General features: G+C 41.1%; 1 protein-coding gene across 1 annotated transcript in view; it reads left to right on the forward strand.

The window, feature by feature from the left end:
- Positions 1 to 885: 885 nt before the first annotated feature.
- Positions 886 to 16,808, forward strand: part of OVOL1 (ovo like transcriptional repressor 1) — an 18,759-nt gene continuing 2,836 nt past the window's right edge. Inside the window, exons 1-3 of the mRNA XM_018552878.1 lie at positions 886 to 1,072; positions 5,186 to 5,361; positions 10,967 to 11,141. Of these exons, the coding sequence (XP_018408380.1) occupies positions 973 to 1,072; positions 5,186 to 5,361; positions 10,967 to 11,141 (451 nt within the window). The 5' untranslated portion in view covers positions 886 to 972. The remainder of the gene's footprint in view (positions 1,073 to 5,185; positions 5,362 to 10,966; positions 11,142 to 16,808) is intronic.

Raw genomic sequence — 16,808 nt, forward strand, 5'->3', positions numbered from 1 at the left:
ATACTCCCTTCCAGAGCTACCTGATTCTCATGTGGCAATCTGTATGCAGGTCAGGGTGTGGGTCCTTTCTTTCTCCCACCCAGAAGCCATGTCCCCACCTTACCAATCTTCATCTCCTCCCTGAAGCGTTTCCACCTTACTCCAAGCAGTTTACAAACCGGTCGAACAGGTCAAAAGAAGATGATGACAAAAAAATAATACAGAGGTGGATCCACCCCCCACCGTTATTTCACAACTGGTATCTTCTCTGCAGACACTCATACTTCACCTATGCACGTTTCATCTATGGAAGAAGTCACCGAGTAGAAAAACTCACAAAGATTTTATCTACAAACCTCCCAAACTTCAAAAGAATTGGATTTTTATCAGTCCCAAGTTGACCTTTAGAATACTTCTATCAGTCTGTACAGAGAATTTGGATCAAGCATCTTTGAACCCGGTAAAATATGGAATTAGATTTCATCTAGTCACCTTTTCTGCATTTTATCTAGAAGCATGGTTGATCAAAACATCCAGTCAAGATACATGGACTAGATTTAAGTCCTGCAACTGTCATCTAGAAGACTACCTGCAAAACATTTGTCCAAATGTATTTCTCTTCATGTGGATTTTGCTGTCATTGGACCTTACACTTTCAATAACAAGGAAGTACACAGTATTGGACTGTGCATCTAAATTTTTATTATTTTATAAAGGGAGGCCACCACTTGTTTTGCACAATATTTGGAAGATATTAAATTAGATACTTTTAATGTAAAAATTGGAAACCAGGAACTTCCCTGTATGTATTTGAATTTGAATATATTCTGACTATCAGACCTGAAAAAGGGTATTAGGTGTAAAAATGTAAAGCCTGGAACTATAAAAAAAAAATCAGTGTTTTAAGAGAGTGATCTACCTGCATGGTACTATAAAGACTCTACAATTGTCAGCATTACCAGAAAAATCCAAGAGAACTCAAGGGGGAACAAAATGCCCAGGGCATTCCTGGTGAAGAAGTCCAGCTTGAAATCAGGAAAGAGAAACTGGGGAGAAGTGCCTGATGAGGACAGAGGAGAGCTGTATATCCCAGGTGAATCATCTATTCTAGTCATCTCATTGAACATGGATCCCATAGCTTGGAGTACATAATTTACTAGTTAGGACCTAGTTATTTTTAACGGAACAGATCACTAGTAAAAGCTTTTGTTGGTGGCTTGATAAGACACTTATGTCTAGACAATGTTTAGTTAATCACTAAAGCCAGTGACTGCAGTAATCGTCACAGACAAACAGCCAGATATTTACACTGTTTCACTATCACATGGTTATTAAGCTTATCTAGATATCAACATATCTGTGCTGCACCAGTGTAAGGGATCACTGTTGTAAAATGTGTTGCATTCTGGTAACTATAAGGTGTTATAATATCAGTGGCAGTATTCAGTGGGGTTTTTTTTTTCACTTTCCTTTGTTTTGTGCCACATTTAGGCCTCACTCATGTGGACGGCAAAAGGGCGGTTAACACAGGTGATTGATTGGCGCTTTTGCCTCCCAAACATGCACCTAAAACTTAAAATAGTGGCCATGTGTACACATGCAATTTTTAACAACATTTGCTACTTGCCAACTGCGACCATTGCAATCAATGGGACCGCGTAATTTCAAAAAATATTCCCATTGGGATAAGAAAAAATGTTTACAGCCTGCCACCTGTGTGAACTAGGCCTTACATGCAAGCCAAGCTGTTAAGAAAAAACTGACAGTGATGTGGGTTAGGGAAAACTATAACAATGCCAGTTGTAGTACAGTTGTAGCAACTTTTTTTTTCCAAGAACATTTACACCTGGAAAGGTGACTACTGTAACCCAGCTTAAGAAATTCCATGCAGCCATCAATTAAAACATGCATGTAGACAGGAAGTGGCTGTAAAGAGGCTGCAGGAGACTTCTGCCTTGCAGCACTGCATAAATTGTTGGTGCTATATAAATGCCTGCAATAAATAAGTTAGCTGCACCGGGATGCAATGCCACCGAGATGTCATTATCCAACAATGGATAATAGCAATTGTTTATTACATAGTGCTTTAGCAAACTAAATGTTTTTCAGTTAAGGTTTACATATCCGTCAAAGCAGAACTAAAAAAAAAAATTAAATTAATTTCCCATTAAAAGACAAAATATCAAAACTAGCTTTTGCTACAATATTCAGGTTTAATCAATAGATTTCTTCCGCAGTACTTTTTTTGTGCAACTAAATGTAGTCAGTCTTATGGCCAGCATTATTCAACCCACTTCCTCCGAGCTCAGGTCACTCTGGATCCACCCAGCCTGTGACTGGAAAGTGAAAGGAGAAGCAGCGCAGTGATGAAGTCATCTCCCTGTCACTCTACTTTTAGGCCTGGTTCACACCTGGGCGTTTTGTAGCGCGTTCGAACGCTCTGCAAAAAGCTCAAACACCGAAATCCCATTATTTCCTATGGGTATGGTTCACACCTGGCGTATTACAGGCCGTATGAACGCGCTACAAAACGCCCTACGCCCAAAGAAGTACAGGAGCTTCTTTGGGGCGTTTTTGTCGCACGTTTACATTGGGATACAGCCAAGTAGCCCTCGGAAACGCGCGTTTGTCGCACGTTTTTTTACTGCGAATCGCTGTAAAAACGCGCGCAAGGAAACTTGCGACAAACGCGCATATTCGATACGCCTAGGTGTGAACCCAGCCTTACTGTCAGCATGCTTCTTATCAGCACATTAACTGGCTTCTTGTACTGCTTCTTTAGCTAACACTCCAGCTCTGCTATACAGGGACTGCAAGAGGCTGATCCCCGGTCAAATTCAGGTACTTACTGTTTGCATTTAAAAATACATTTAATGATGTATTATCGAATACAGAGCTGCATTAATATGTGTCTATTATATTTGCTTAGAGTTTAGCTTTAAGGGAATTTACCGTTTTAACCTAACTGAAACCATATTAAGCATAAACTAATAAAACAACAACAAAAATGTAAATGCCATTATTTCGAGGATTTTATTTTGAGGCATGAGAACGCATTTAACATAGTTATGCTTCCACACAGACAAGCTTACATAACAATATAAATTTAAATACAAGAACTCATTGTAACTATATTTCAGTTTATTGTAGTTGATTGAGGAAAAGATAAAAGCTCATTGTTTGCTTTGTTACCGCACTTTGCACTGCCTTATTAAAGACTGAAAGTGTTGCATTTTTAAATTATAATTCTATTTGGTATTGTGGTATGTCTGCTGTAGATACAACTAGCATTTACTGGAGTTCTTATGTAAAAGCATCCGTAAGACAAGTATCTAGTAACACTGCCCTAAGCAGAGTGTCAATTCTGAAGCTGTTAAGCCCATGACACACTGCATGCGAAAGCCGTGCAGAGCGAAGCAAAGCTGTCAGGCACGGAGCTTCGCATGCAGTGTGTGAACGGAGTGCAGCCAGATGATTGACTGCATCTACAGCAAATTGGCTCGTGCATAACAACCGGATGGAGTTCGCATCGTGATGCGCGGGTTTACGCGCGCGAGCCGATTGGCTGAAGATTAGATTTTTCATCTCGGCACACTCAGCTATGCGAGCTATCGCAAGCTGACATGCTGGGGAGAAAATTAGAGGACACACTGCACACGAAGGCAGGGCGCCACCGCTCCGCACTGCTTTGCGTGCAGTGTGTCACAGCCTTTGGGGCCAGAGTCTGATTGATAGTTTGCCTTTCTTGAGTCTCTTATGGGCTGGGTGAGGGTATAAATATTCAAAAGTGACTTTAGGAAGTCATGGGCCTCCAGCCAGGGGAGGAAGCCTGTCGTATTTCTCATCCTCCTAGGCATGCTGCCTGAGTAGGGCGCTCATGTGCTTTGTATGTTGAGTCTGGGGATTGGGATACCATAGGGAAACTTCAGCTTGAATAAGGAACATAAGAAGTTGGGCAAAAGGAGTCTAGCTGATTTACCCAGTATTTTATAGCCAAGAGCTTGTTTGATAGAATTTCAGGTCGGTTTAAAGGTTCTCTATCTGTGAAGTTTGTTAGTACTTTTTGTCTCTCTATTCTGGAGTCTTTAAGTCCATGGGTGTCCTGTGCCCTAGCCTTCTCTCCTAGGAGTGTTGAGTGAGAGTCAAAAGACTCCTTGTATCGCATCTAAAAGTGACTGATGTCAATCTGTTCACATTGCTTCACTATTGCTGAGGACCAGACCCTGAGGTGAAATGCTGGCCCACCCTGCCTATGGGGTCCCTCGTATGCCCTTGAGGGTCAGGGAAGGAGGGGGGGGGGGGATACAAATATAGATGCTACCCCAACACTGCAAGGGTTAAGTGCTAGGTTTGGTCTAGGTGCTAAAAAAAAGTTACAAAAGTTATGACCAGGATCAGGTGAAATCACTTTTTTTTTTTGTCCTTAGGCTTTCTGAAGCCAAAGCATCCTTAAGCCTAAGGCTGGGTTCACACCTAGGCGTATCGAATATGCGCGTTTGTCGCAAGTTTCTTGATGCGCATTTTTACAGCGATTGCGCGTTTCCGAGGGCTACTTGGCTGTATCCCAATGGAAACGCGCAACAAAGAAGCTCCTGTACTTCTTTGGGCGTAGGACATTTAGTAGAGCGTTCATACGGCCTGTAATACGCCCAGGTGTGAACCATACCCATAGGTAATAATGGGATTTCGGTGTTTGAGCGTTTTGCAGAGCGTTCGAACGCGCTACAAAACGCCCAGGTGTGAACCGGGCCTAAGGGTTGGAATAGATACACAACTGTGCACGTGTCCAAAGAGTAGTTATGTACATTTATATCACAAATTCAGGTTATAAAGGCCTTAAGAAAGGAATTCTTGGACACTGACCCAATGTTTTCATGATCCAGATTATGTCAAGATATTTGAAAAAGAAAAAAACCCACAAAAGATAATATACATAAATTCTTAAAACAGATCTGTCATGGAGCTCCCTGCCATCCGTGCAGAAGAGAAGAGACTGAGCAATAACATTACATATGGTTTATGTACTGGGTGTGTCTTTAGAAAATGTTCTAGCATACACAAGTATGATGATTGCCAGTGGATGAGTGGGGTAATTCTGCTGCAACTGTTATTTAATTGCATCCTTTCACACAGTTTGCTCCCCTTATCCTTTTGCACAGCTTGCTCACCTTGTGTTAAGTATGTCCATATTTGTTTTCATCTGCAGTGACGTTTCAGTATGTTGCCCGAAAAGAAGTTGAAAGAGAGTATGACAACAATGAGGTGGCTCTTGATTTGTCTCTTCATCACATTCGTTGCATGACAGGACCCTCCCCATATCGAGGGACAGAAAGGAACATCATTCAATTACCTGAAACAGAAGATGAAAGGCTTTCAACACAGGTAAGAAGAGTAATGCTATGCCTAGGTTTTAATTTGGGTCCGAGCAGGTTCTGTTGGGACCTTCTACAGTATTATAGGTGCTTTTTCGCCTGTGCATTTCTAGCTTCCCAATGCTTGAGGTGGCAGCATGGACTTGGGACTGTCCTGACATGTACTTTTTTTTTAATCCATCCTAAATATTTGCAGACCATCCATGGTCTGCTCACCTACAAATAATTTCTCTCTCAGCTTGACTTATCTGCCACTGCTGGATTAGATCACTAGTGGAATGTTGGAGCTCATCAGTTTACATTGTGAAGTATCAGTCACTTTGAGTTGTAGCAATGTGCTACACGGCTGATCACAAGAATCTCCTCTTACTGTGACCAGGCCCTGACTCTTCCACATAGAGCAGGCTCTTGTCAGTGCTGGTATATGTTATCTGGTATCTTCAGATGTTTCCACTAATCTGCATCCCTTGAGCCACACCACAGGCCTTCCACTTGCAGTTTTTGCTCGGGACAGATTACCTTTTGTAAAAAAACAAAACAGTTATGTAAGCATGCAAAGAACACCTGTCGACTCTTTAGATAGTCTTGCATTTTGTTCCATTTTATCTTTACAAATATACATAGTCCCTGCTGCTGAAGAAACCCCGAAGCACTATATGTTTATGATGTGGGCAGAATTACCTTACACCTATTGCTATGGAAAAAGGAAACTGTAGCTAAGGAGGGGATTAGTAAATTATGCTGTGGATACACGAACATTGTAACCTAACTCTTCAATATGGGCTTGAACTGTGGAAGCCCAAAAAAGGCAGGCAAAGAAAAAAGGACTAGTCACCCGTATGGACTTTTTAAAAATTATATACACAGTGCTACAATAATACGTAAAAACATAGACAATAAATTTATTCAAACACCCCACTATGTGCATAAATATATCCGCCTGTAGTGATATCAATTTCAGTTAGTCCCATAAAAACACAATACATAAAAGATATATTGTATACTGTATATATATCTATAGATATAGATATATATCTATAGATATATATCTATATCTATAGATATATATCTATATATATATATACACATACATATACACACACACACACACACACACAAAGTGTATATAGTGCGTCCCCAAAAAATGATAATGTAATCAGTTTCTCAGTTCATCTTTTCCTCCTCAAACATTTGTGTACACCTCTGTAATCCCACATGATGCACATGTGATGCACTCACCAGATGAAATGTGGCCCTCTATTTACCATACTAGGGTCAGATAGCGCTTCAGTGCAATAGTGGTGATCACTCTGCCAAGGGAAAGGACCTCAGACCGTTGATGTAAAGCAGTATCAGGAAACTTCTTCCAAATATTCCAATCCCAGATGATTAAACCACTTTTCTGACTCCGTAAACCAACATATAAACGCAGAAAAAGCTCATCGGGGAAAACCGTTTATTACATTTCAACAAATAAAACCAAATTCAAAATATAAAGGAATATCAAAGACCCAGTCTTTTCAAGTAAATGGTCTTACGGTGATTCAGAGCAACAACTGGCTTCACTTAACGCGTTTCATCTCAAACGACTTCCTCAGTCGCAAACTGGTGCAACTAGATGCATTTATATCGCAGTATATCATTATATCCCACCTACTTTCGTACCTCACTTCCCCTAGAAACTACATACACCGGAAGTGACACAGCCAGAAGTGCCCCAACCCGGAAATTACATCACATCCTGCATCAACCTAGAAGCGGAAGCAAAACGCAAACAGGTTCCCATTGAAACCAACTTGGATCTCCTAATAAAATTATATTCACCATAAAAACTACCAATACATTTCTAAAGAACTGGTATATAAAAAGATTTTAAAAAACCTGCATAAATACACATCTTAAGAAGGAAAGATAATCACATTACTAACATTACAGCAGATAAGAAACAAAGGGGCTAATCACATATCTGATCCTTCCACGAGTAGCAAAATGCAGAAAGAAAGACTTAATCATTAGATAAAAAACAATTAAGGTCCAATTCAGTGTTGAGACCCTTTGGGGCAAGCATGTCCATCTCATAGATACATTTTGTTTAATTTTTTTTATACCTCCCTCCTTAGACGGGAGCCCCTCCACTTATTGAACACCCGGTCTATACCATAAAACCTAAGCCCTTTTGGGTCCCTATTATGGACTTTACAGTAATGGTTAGAGACACTATGATTTTTAAAACCTTTTTTTAATGTGTTCCCCAATCCTCTTTCTTAACATCCTAGTTATCCTACCTACATATTGGAGGCCACAAGAGCATTCCAATATGTACGTTTACGTTACATATAAGGTGTTGCATTAAATACATTGTAAATAGTATATTCTTTATTTTTTGGCCCGGACTTGTACTTGGTAACCTTCCTTTTACGCTCCTTATTATTTCTAGTGATCTGACATGGTATACATTTTCTTACATGGGAAAAAAACGGTACAATCCAAAAAAGTACTGAGGGGCTTTTTTTGGAGGGTCAAATACAGTCCTAACTAAATTTTGTCTCAGAGTTTTAGGCTTCCTATAGATCATTACTGTTTTTTCAGGTAGAATACTCCCCAATATTTTATCTTTCTTTAATATAGGCCAATATTTTAAAATAATTTTTTCGAGCTCGCTATACTGTGAGTTAAAATCCACAATAAATGCTGATTTCCCAAACGTATTGTCCTCCTTCTGTGGATTCCCAATCCTCTAAAAGTTTATCCTATCCATTAATATAATATCTGTGTCAAGTGTTTCCAACTTATCTGTTTTTTAACCTTTCTCTACAAACCTATTTATAATAGTCAGCCTGTTCCACATAGTCTTCACCTCGGACACAATTTCTTGTTATTCTCTCTAGCTCTAGCTGGCCCTTCGGAATGTTTGCCAACCATTTTGGATGGTGGCAGCTATTATTGCGGATATAGCCATTCCTGTCATTTTTAAGTAGGTTTTAGTATATAGCCTATTCCCATTTAAAAATGGTTAAATCTAAAAAATTTATGCAATACAGATCACTGTGGGTTGTAAACTTAAGATCATAAATATTTTTATTGATATATCGGAGAAATTCTTCCAGACCTGACTTGGTACCTTTACAAATCAGGAGGATGTCGTCGATATATCTTTTCTATAAAAACAAGGTCCGGCCATTGGTTATTTTAAATACACTCACTCTCCCACTTTGCCATAAACATATTCACAGAACTTGGGGCAAATGTTGCTCACATTGCAACACCTTTTCGCTGTAAAAATAATGTATTACTTTACATAAAATAGTTCCTATTTAAACAAAATTGCAAACATTTCACAATAAATTCAAATTGTTCTTGTGACAGACAGGATAAATAATTAAATGATCACCTTATAACCTCTATGCCATCCATGTGTTCACTCATATGGACTACATGCTCACTGCAGCAGGTCCTTTCCCCATTGCTGACTTACCTTGTTCTGCACCCTGTTTCCCTGTGTAGAAGTGGCATTATTGCCTCATCTCAGGACTTTATGATGACAGGAGAAGTGCAAGAAGAACAAGGAGGAACACTGTAGTGACATATCCAAATCTTACTCCATATTTTGTGATGAGACTACAGAAAAATGTGCTGAGGTACAGGAGGTAAAGTGCTGCTTTTCAGGAGGAATTCAGGTACTGTTTGGGGACAATCAACCATACCTGCCAACTGTCCCGATATCTGTGGGACTGTTCCGGGATTTGAACCAGTTCTCAAGGTCGCAGCACCTGATGCCAGTATCTGACTGATGCAAGTACAGGAGAGTGGGGAAACCCTATGCTCACTTCCTGTTTCTGGTGATATCAGATAATAGAACGGCAAAAAAAGTCTGAAGCAGACTTCCCTTGGTCTTAGACGGCGCAGTCCACAGTGGCCTGAGGTTTGTGCCAACGATGGTCAGACCTACCACAACCAGTGGCAATTGAAGCTGACAAGTCGGAGAGTGCTGCAACAAGGGCAAACTCCAGTGGTGTAGGTGCACAAAAGAGCCTGCCAATGGGGTAAAGAGGGGCATGAAATTTGAGGATTGCCCTATGGAAAGAATTTAGTATTGGGTAGTGGTGCTGATATGTAAGACTGTGTAGGACTACACTGTTCATATACCTTGAATGTAAAAAAAACATGATGGTTCATGTAATTCCAGCATTGAAACTCAGGGAATATGGTTAATGAATAGGTATCAACCAAAACCTACTACAAACTACCGGTATGTGTGAAGGGGATTTGGAGGATTGTGAGCACTGAATTGTAGTGCAGGTCGTGCTAAGATTGCAGTTTTTAGTAGGTTTTGTTATTGAGCATGCTGACGAGTGACATACAATAAGGAGATCAAGAAGACCACCATAATGGTGAAGAAATATTCAGCATAGGCTTTGTGCTTGTTTGACTGCATCTGATGTCCAGAAAGAGTCCCATCTACTGACATTAATTGACAGGATGCTCTTAGGAGGAGATTTTGGATTTGCAGTACATATCATAAAAAGGATCTATATACCTCCCAATCTTCCTGATTTCTGGGGGACTGACTTTGGGCATTCTTTCTTCCACTGAACACCAACATTGGGGCAATTTTTTTGTTTCTCCCATTGAGCACCTGTGCCAGGGCATCCTTTTGTCTTCCATTAACCAGCAGTGTAGAACGCACTGTTATATAATCTTAAGCTCTGAAATCTTTATGCTGTCACATACATCTGACCAAACTGTTTGTTGTGTCAACAGTTGCTAGTTACTAAGTAGCCTGCTAGTAGCACAGGGACTGTGACAAATTTTTGCATTGTATGCTGTCCACTAAGGGAGCAGTTGCACCATATCCGGCGCGTTCCAATGCAGGACGATCGGCAAAAATTGTGCATGCACTATTTTTTCCAATTGCACTGCACCGGAACGCAGGGCATTCCAGTACCATGCATTCTGGTGCGGGCAATTGCGCTGCGGGCCCCCCTCTGTGGTGCTATTGAAAACATGACACAACCAGGCCCCCTCCCACCCCAAAATGATATGTTCCTTAGTGTTCTCGAGTCAGATACATTGTGTATTGGACGTGATGACTCACAGGACCTCAGACCGCTGCAGCGAAGGGGGGGGGGGAGGCTTGGAAGGACTGGTCTAAGAGCCAGCTCCGAGGATTGGGCGCGTATAACTTTTTTATGTTAGCACCTAGATGAGAACGAGCACTTAACAATTGCAGTGCATAGGTAGCTCCACTGCAAGGGTTAAGAAGAGTTTTGCCCGGAGTTCTTCTTTAAAGTTGGGAGGTATGCAATTAACTAGATGTCCCTCTATATAAAATAGTCATTTTTCACTTTTCTAGATTCAGGTACACATTAACTTCATCAAGATCTACTGGACATCAAATATTGTACAGCACTACATCTGCCTAAAGTCATTCTGTTGTTCCTGACACAATGCAGAAGTTTGGTTTGATAGCAAACAAACCTTAAATATATAATAAACATGAAGATGAAACTTGTTGATAAGAATGTTGTGATTGCCTTTATTTTTTGGTAATGATGTAGACACAAACGTACAGAGAACTTTGTTTTATGATAAATATTTCCTGAATCTTACATTAGGAGGAGCAGAGGATGCTGTTTCGTTGTACTCTCTGTGACAAGAGCTTTTCATACCAGCGGATGCTGAATCGTCATATGAAGTGTCATAGTGAAGTGAAAAGGCATCGATGTGAACATTGTGGGAAAGGTTTTAATGACACATTTGACCTCAAGAGACATGTCCGTACCCATACAGGTAAGAGCACGGGTGTCCCTAGCCTTTTCATCGCCTGAGGTGTCTGAGGGGAAAGGGGGGTGCCAGAAGCTGAGTGGGACGCCATTTTGGCCCTTACACATCTCTCCCCCCGGCTCTTAGCAACCTGGGATGCTCTGGCTGGAAAGGGGGTGGTAGGCACACTGCAAACATTATGGAGCAGAGTGGCAATGCCCTCCCACGTGACCCAAAGAGATGCTGCCTGAGGCCATAGCCTCAGGCTGCCTCATTATAGGGACAGCCCTTGGCTACAGCATTGACAAGACAAGGGAAGAGAAAAGGGAATTTAACTATAGCACTGCAAAAAACATTATATATAGTTACTTTTTATCTATACTATTACAAATAATCATGTTTCCTAATGTTCAGGAAGTGGTATATATGCATTTTGGAAGGTACTGATTTCATTGGTATCAAGGTAATATCAGTAAAGCCTATTTTTCTGCCTGCATTTTTGTGTGCAGGCAACCAAATGTCAAGCCTAGAACAGAAAGGCTGCCAGGGGCAGTTTTAGCTCACCCACCCACACAGTGTTGCTTCAGTCTTCATCTAGATCTTGGTATTGCCATCCAGCCTTACTGCACTAATATTGTGTCCAATGCCTAACAAGGCTAGCTCAGTGGATAGGCTAGGATTTCCACCTGACTGGTATTTTAATGGTCTAGAAGCCAAAATGGGAGTTGATCCTATTGTTACTAAAATATATATATAGACATTATAAATACATAAAGGCCAACAGTTTTGATGGAAAAGAGGCAATCACATATCATGTGACATCATATGTCAGGACAAAGGAAGATTGTGATGGTAAAGTTAAACAATGAGGCCTGAAAGGTCAGATAACAAAAGCCTGTCTTTTGCAATAGTCGGTTTTAGCCAGGGAATGTTGGGTGCCCTATATAAGGTGAATTACTACTTGTTTCCAAAAAAGCCATTCAATGCAATCTATTATCACAAGCCTACGTATAGCACAAATACTGATGGTAGAAATGTATAGATACCATAGTGCCATGATCTCCTTGAAGCCTTTATACTGCACATATGCTTAGATACCTCTGTCCTCAGCTCACTTCTTCAATCAAAGGGCATAATAAGGACCACCATTTAGACCTTTTAATTGATAAGGATCTTAGCATTTAGTTTTGATGTGTGCTATTATGCTATAGCCAATAGAAAAGGTTGAATATATGTGAAATAATTCATCCATCTACTTATATATGATGTTTTAGGTGTTCTAAACACACACACATACCATTTTGTAATCATTCTGGAGACACATACCTCGCTGCTGTTTTTCCTGATGGGTATAGAGTCTATACCCATCAGATGAGCGTATAGGGCCCTTTTCGGTATAGTTAATGAGGTCTGGAGTCTACATCAGACACAGTGCATTCAGCTGAAGACAGGGGAGATTGTACATCTTTCAAAGGTTAGCAACTGTAAAAGTCAATACATAAGCACAACTGTGCCTAGTTCTTTTGAATGTTTTTAAAAAAATACAAGAGTGACATCTACTGGCTCTATGAAGGTACTTCAAGAAATCGAAAATGGAATTGAGTTACGAGTCTTTGGAAATTAGTTAATAGTCTTTGCACTGAGTCTGTAACCAATGTTTGCTTCAAAAAAATTAACAGTTTTATATTTACCTCATAAATGTTTGCCGATATGGGATTTATTTTTTTTACTTTTCAAAATATTTTATTGGTTTTTAACATTTCCCAATGAAAAGAATGTAACATTGAAATGAAAGTATACATATACATACATTTATGACATGTACGTGTACATCAAACAGCATATCAGGATTCCACTGACAATCTTGGGGCAGACAACAAGAGAAAAGATCGGTGAATATGCAAAAATACACATATAGCTTCTTTAGGTATCCTGTCTGAAGAACAACTCAGGACATGGGACTTAATAAAAATTGGTAGGACCCGGAAGGGGTACAATAGCTTAGGCAGTAGAGTCATTTTAATTGCTGCAATCCTCCCTAGCCAGGAAAGTGGGTAAGTGTTCCAGATTTTTAACAAGTTAGTGAGTTTAGTAATCAGCGGTGGGTAGTTAGCAGCGTATAGGGGATATGGGATTTATTTGAATAAGATACATAGGTTATCTGGCCTATTTATAATGATCAGCACAATCATTTCTTTCACAAAACTTTATTGGAAGAAAGACAATATATAGAAAACAGCACAATCCTTTTTTGTTGCATTTTGCCAGGTTTATAGCTATATTATGCGTTTTACTTGTCCATTTGTGACATTTGACATGAGAAAATGCTGAAGTGAAACTGAAAAATGCAGCAAATGTGAATATTTTTTATTGAAATTATAGATTTCACCAGGTTTTGGGTGCTTACATTGTATTTCCACTTTTGCAGCCAAAATTGCGAAAACCCCCACTATATGTTTTGTGTTCCTTTTCACACAGCATACCTAAAAATAATGTAAAAATATTTCTTACCTTTTAGATGTGTTTGAGTTGCAGAACTTTGAAAACGTCTCTCTCAATGTCAGCAACAGAAAAAAACTGGCTGTCCTAATTGAAAGACTTAGGACAGACTGAGCTCACCCTTATTAACATACAATGTCCTCAGGGTTTTAACCTTTGATAGGACAGACGATATGGTCCTGCTCATCTAGTTTACAAGTGATAATGAAATCTGCCAGCATAGTACAGACAGGGCTAATTATTTGAAACAAAACTCCCCCAGAGGGTGAGAAATAAGCAGATTTTTTTCAGTCATTGAGATTGCAAAAAGAGCATCTAAAAAAGGTAACTTGCAATTGTTACTTTTGTTTCAGTTATGCTGTTAATGCATGTGAATGGGAACATATAACTAAGGATGCACCGAAAAATAAAATTTGGAGACCGTAGCCGAAAATAAAAATTTTGTCAGGCCGAAATCGAAAATGAAGTTTTTTTCCCAACCTTTTTAACATTTTTACAATTATTTTTTTAATTATTTTATTTTTATCTATTTTCCTTTTTTTACTTTACTGTCGGGGGCTCTGGGGAAATATTATGGGTCTGAACAGACCCCTGATATTTCCATTTTAAAATAGAAAAAGAGATTGAGGATAGAGTCCTGAATCTTTTACTCTGCAGCCCCAGCACTGGATGAACAGGAAGCCTCTATACTGAGTTCATAAATTGTGGATATAGTGTAGTTAATATGTCCACAATCATTAATGAAGAGGAAGTGATATAGATTGCTTCCTATTTATTCATAACTAAGACATAGTATCCCACACTATGTCCAGTTATTTACAAACATTCAGCAATCATCTGATCGCTAAGCCCTGGTTCACACCTAGGCGTATTGCATATGCGCGGTTGTGGCGCATTTTTTTACCGCGTTTCGCGGTAAAAAAATCGCGCGACAAACGCGCGTTTCAGAGGGCTGCTTGGCTGTATCCCAATGGAAACGCGCAACAAAAACGGCCCAAAGTAGTACATGTACCTTTTCAGGCGTGGGCCGTTTTGTAGTGCGTTAGGGACGGGCTGAAATACACCCTAGGCTCAGTATACAGCGACCTGTAGCTCGCAGTATACTGAGACGCCGCAGCTGAAGCGGATAGTTTGAGCGTTTTGTAGAGCGTTCGTCGAGCGTAGAACGCGCTACAAAACGTTCAAGTGTGAACGAGGGCTAAATGTTTTTACTCCGCTCTCCATCCTGAATTGACTGTCACAGGAGGCAGAGCAGGGTGGTGCATGAGGAGAGTTCCACATCCTGTGACATCACAGAGCTCTCCTCCAATCACCACTCTCCAACCTGATACAGGAGGCTGAGCCAGGAGGTGTAGGAAGAGAGCTCGGCCTCCTGTAACAATCGTAGCGCTCTCCATCCTGACAAAGGAGGCCGAGCCGGGTGCTGCGGGAGGAGAGCTCGGCATCCTGCAACACTGACGGCGCTCTTTTCCCCCACCACTCGGCATCCTGAAACGCTCTCTCCTCCCTGCTGGGTGCCGACCGCTGCATCAGAAGGCACAGAGACTGGCGCCCAGTGGGAAGGATAGAAGCTGGGATGCACTGAATTTGCGGCTGCATTTTTGGCCATCATGACACTTTGGGCATTTCACCAAAAGTGCAATTTTCAGCCGAAATGTTTCCACGGTCGAAATTTCGGTGCATTCCTACATATAACAAACATAAAGTAGATGTTATCCCAATTTGGCTGCAAAAGTAGGAATACACTTTTAGTTTTTTGGGGGGAAAAGTCAGAAATTAGAAAAAAAAAAAAGCTACAAAATATTAACCTGATTCTCCTGGATTGGTTTAAAGCATCTCAATACTTTAACAGCTTCCTTCAATGCTGCTTATGCTATGTATTCCTCCCTTTACATTCCCCAGATCAGTGGGCACAGAGCTTTTTTTGGGCAACAATGGAAAAGCTGTCTACTTGCAAGTCTGCAGGGAGAAAGCTACACCAATTGGGCTTATTGGGAATATGCTGCTGATTGCCCAGTTCTACACAGCCCTGCTAGCTCAGAGGAGGACCACAGTTTGACAGTTTCACGGCTCTTGATCCCAGCCACTAGCTCATCTGAGGTATGCAAAGGGTGTATAAATATCTCAAATCATCTCTCAATGTGTGCTGACACTGTCCTTCCTTCTGGAGGGTGGCTACTTTCGTTCCCCATGGTCCCTGTGTGTGTTGTAAAATAGCCACCACTCCAAGCTCACTCCTGTGATAGTATGCCTTTTTTTTTCTTTTCTGACTGACGGTCAGGCGGCGGCTCCTGATGTCAGAAAAGGAAAAAAAACGATTGCAGGGAAAGGTTTCATCTGCTCGATTGAGCAGATTAAACCTTTCCGGTAAAAAGTGTTTCTCGGCCGGGAGAGTTGGGATGTGTGCAATGCCTTTTACTCACCGGCCCAAGTGGCTCCATCGGGTAACGAATGGAAGGGGGAGGAGTCCAGTGACATCACGAACATCGATGTCACCAGACTCCTCCCCCCTCCCTTCGTTAGCCGACAGAGCCACTTGGGGAAGGGGGGAGGAGTCTGGTGACGTCGATGTCCGTGACGTCACCTGATCTCCGACGGAAGACCCTGAAGCCGGAGGAGATGTGAGTACCGATCAAAATAATTTTGATCGATCAAAAAAATTTACGATTAATCCAGGGATTAATCGTTAATTTCCGCAGCCCTAGTAATGTGTTATATTTAGTTACATCAGTGAATATGACAATTGGTGGGAGATTCTGAACGCTGACTGATATCTTTACGTAAAAAGATTTATATACATTCATGATATTGTTATATAATAGATTTTGATACTGTGATACACAGCAGCAGAAAACATTACAGACAATGGTGTACATCAGGGGTGCCCATAAGGTCGATCACGATCTACCAGTGATCGTAATGTCCTCTCCTCCCGCCGTGGGGCTTCTCTGGATCCCCGCTGCTCTTCCCATCTGTATGCAGCGGGGATCCGAAAAGAAGTGAAGGAGCACTGCAGCCGGCGGTGGGGGAGGGCGGAGGAGGGAGCCATTGTCACAGAACTAATGCCGAGCGTGGAGAAGAGAGAGAGAGACACGCTCAGCCAGGATCTGACAGCCGGCGCCTCTCTCGCTCCTCACCGCACATGCTGCTGTGAGAGCGGCTCCGTCCTCCCCCCCCCCCCCCCCCCCCGCCGCC

The sequence above is a fragment of the Nanorana parkeri genome, unplaced genomic scaffold (genome assembly GCF_000935625.1).
Source record: "Nanorana parkeri isolate BGI_ZX_2015 unplaced genomic scaffold, ASM93562v1 scaffold99, whole genome shotgun sequence".
Taxonomy (NCBI): Eukaryota; Metazoa; Chordata; class Amphibia; order Anura; family Dicroglossidae; genus Nanorana; species Nanorana parkeri.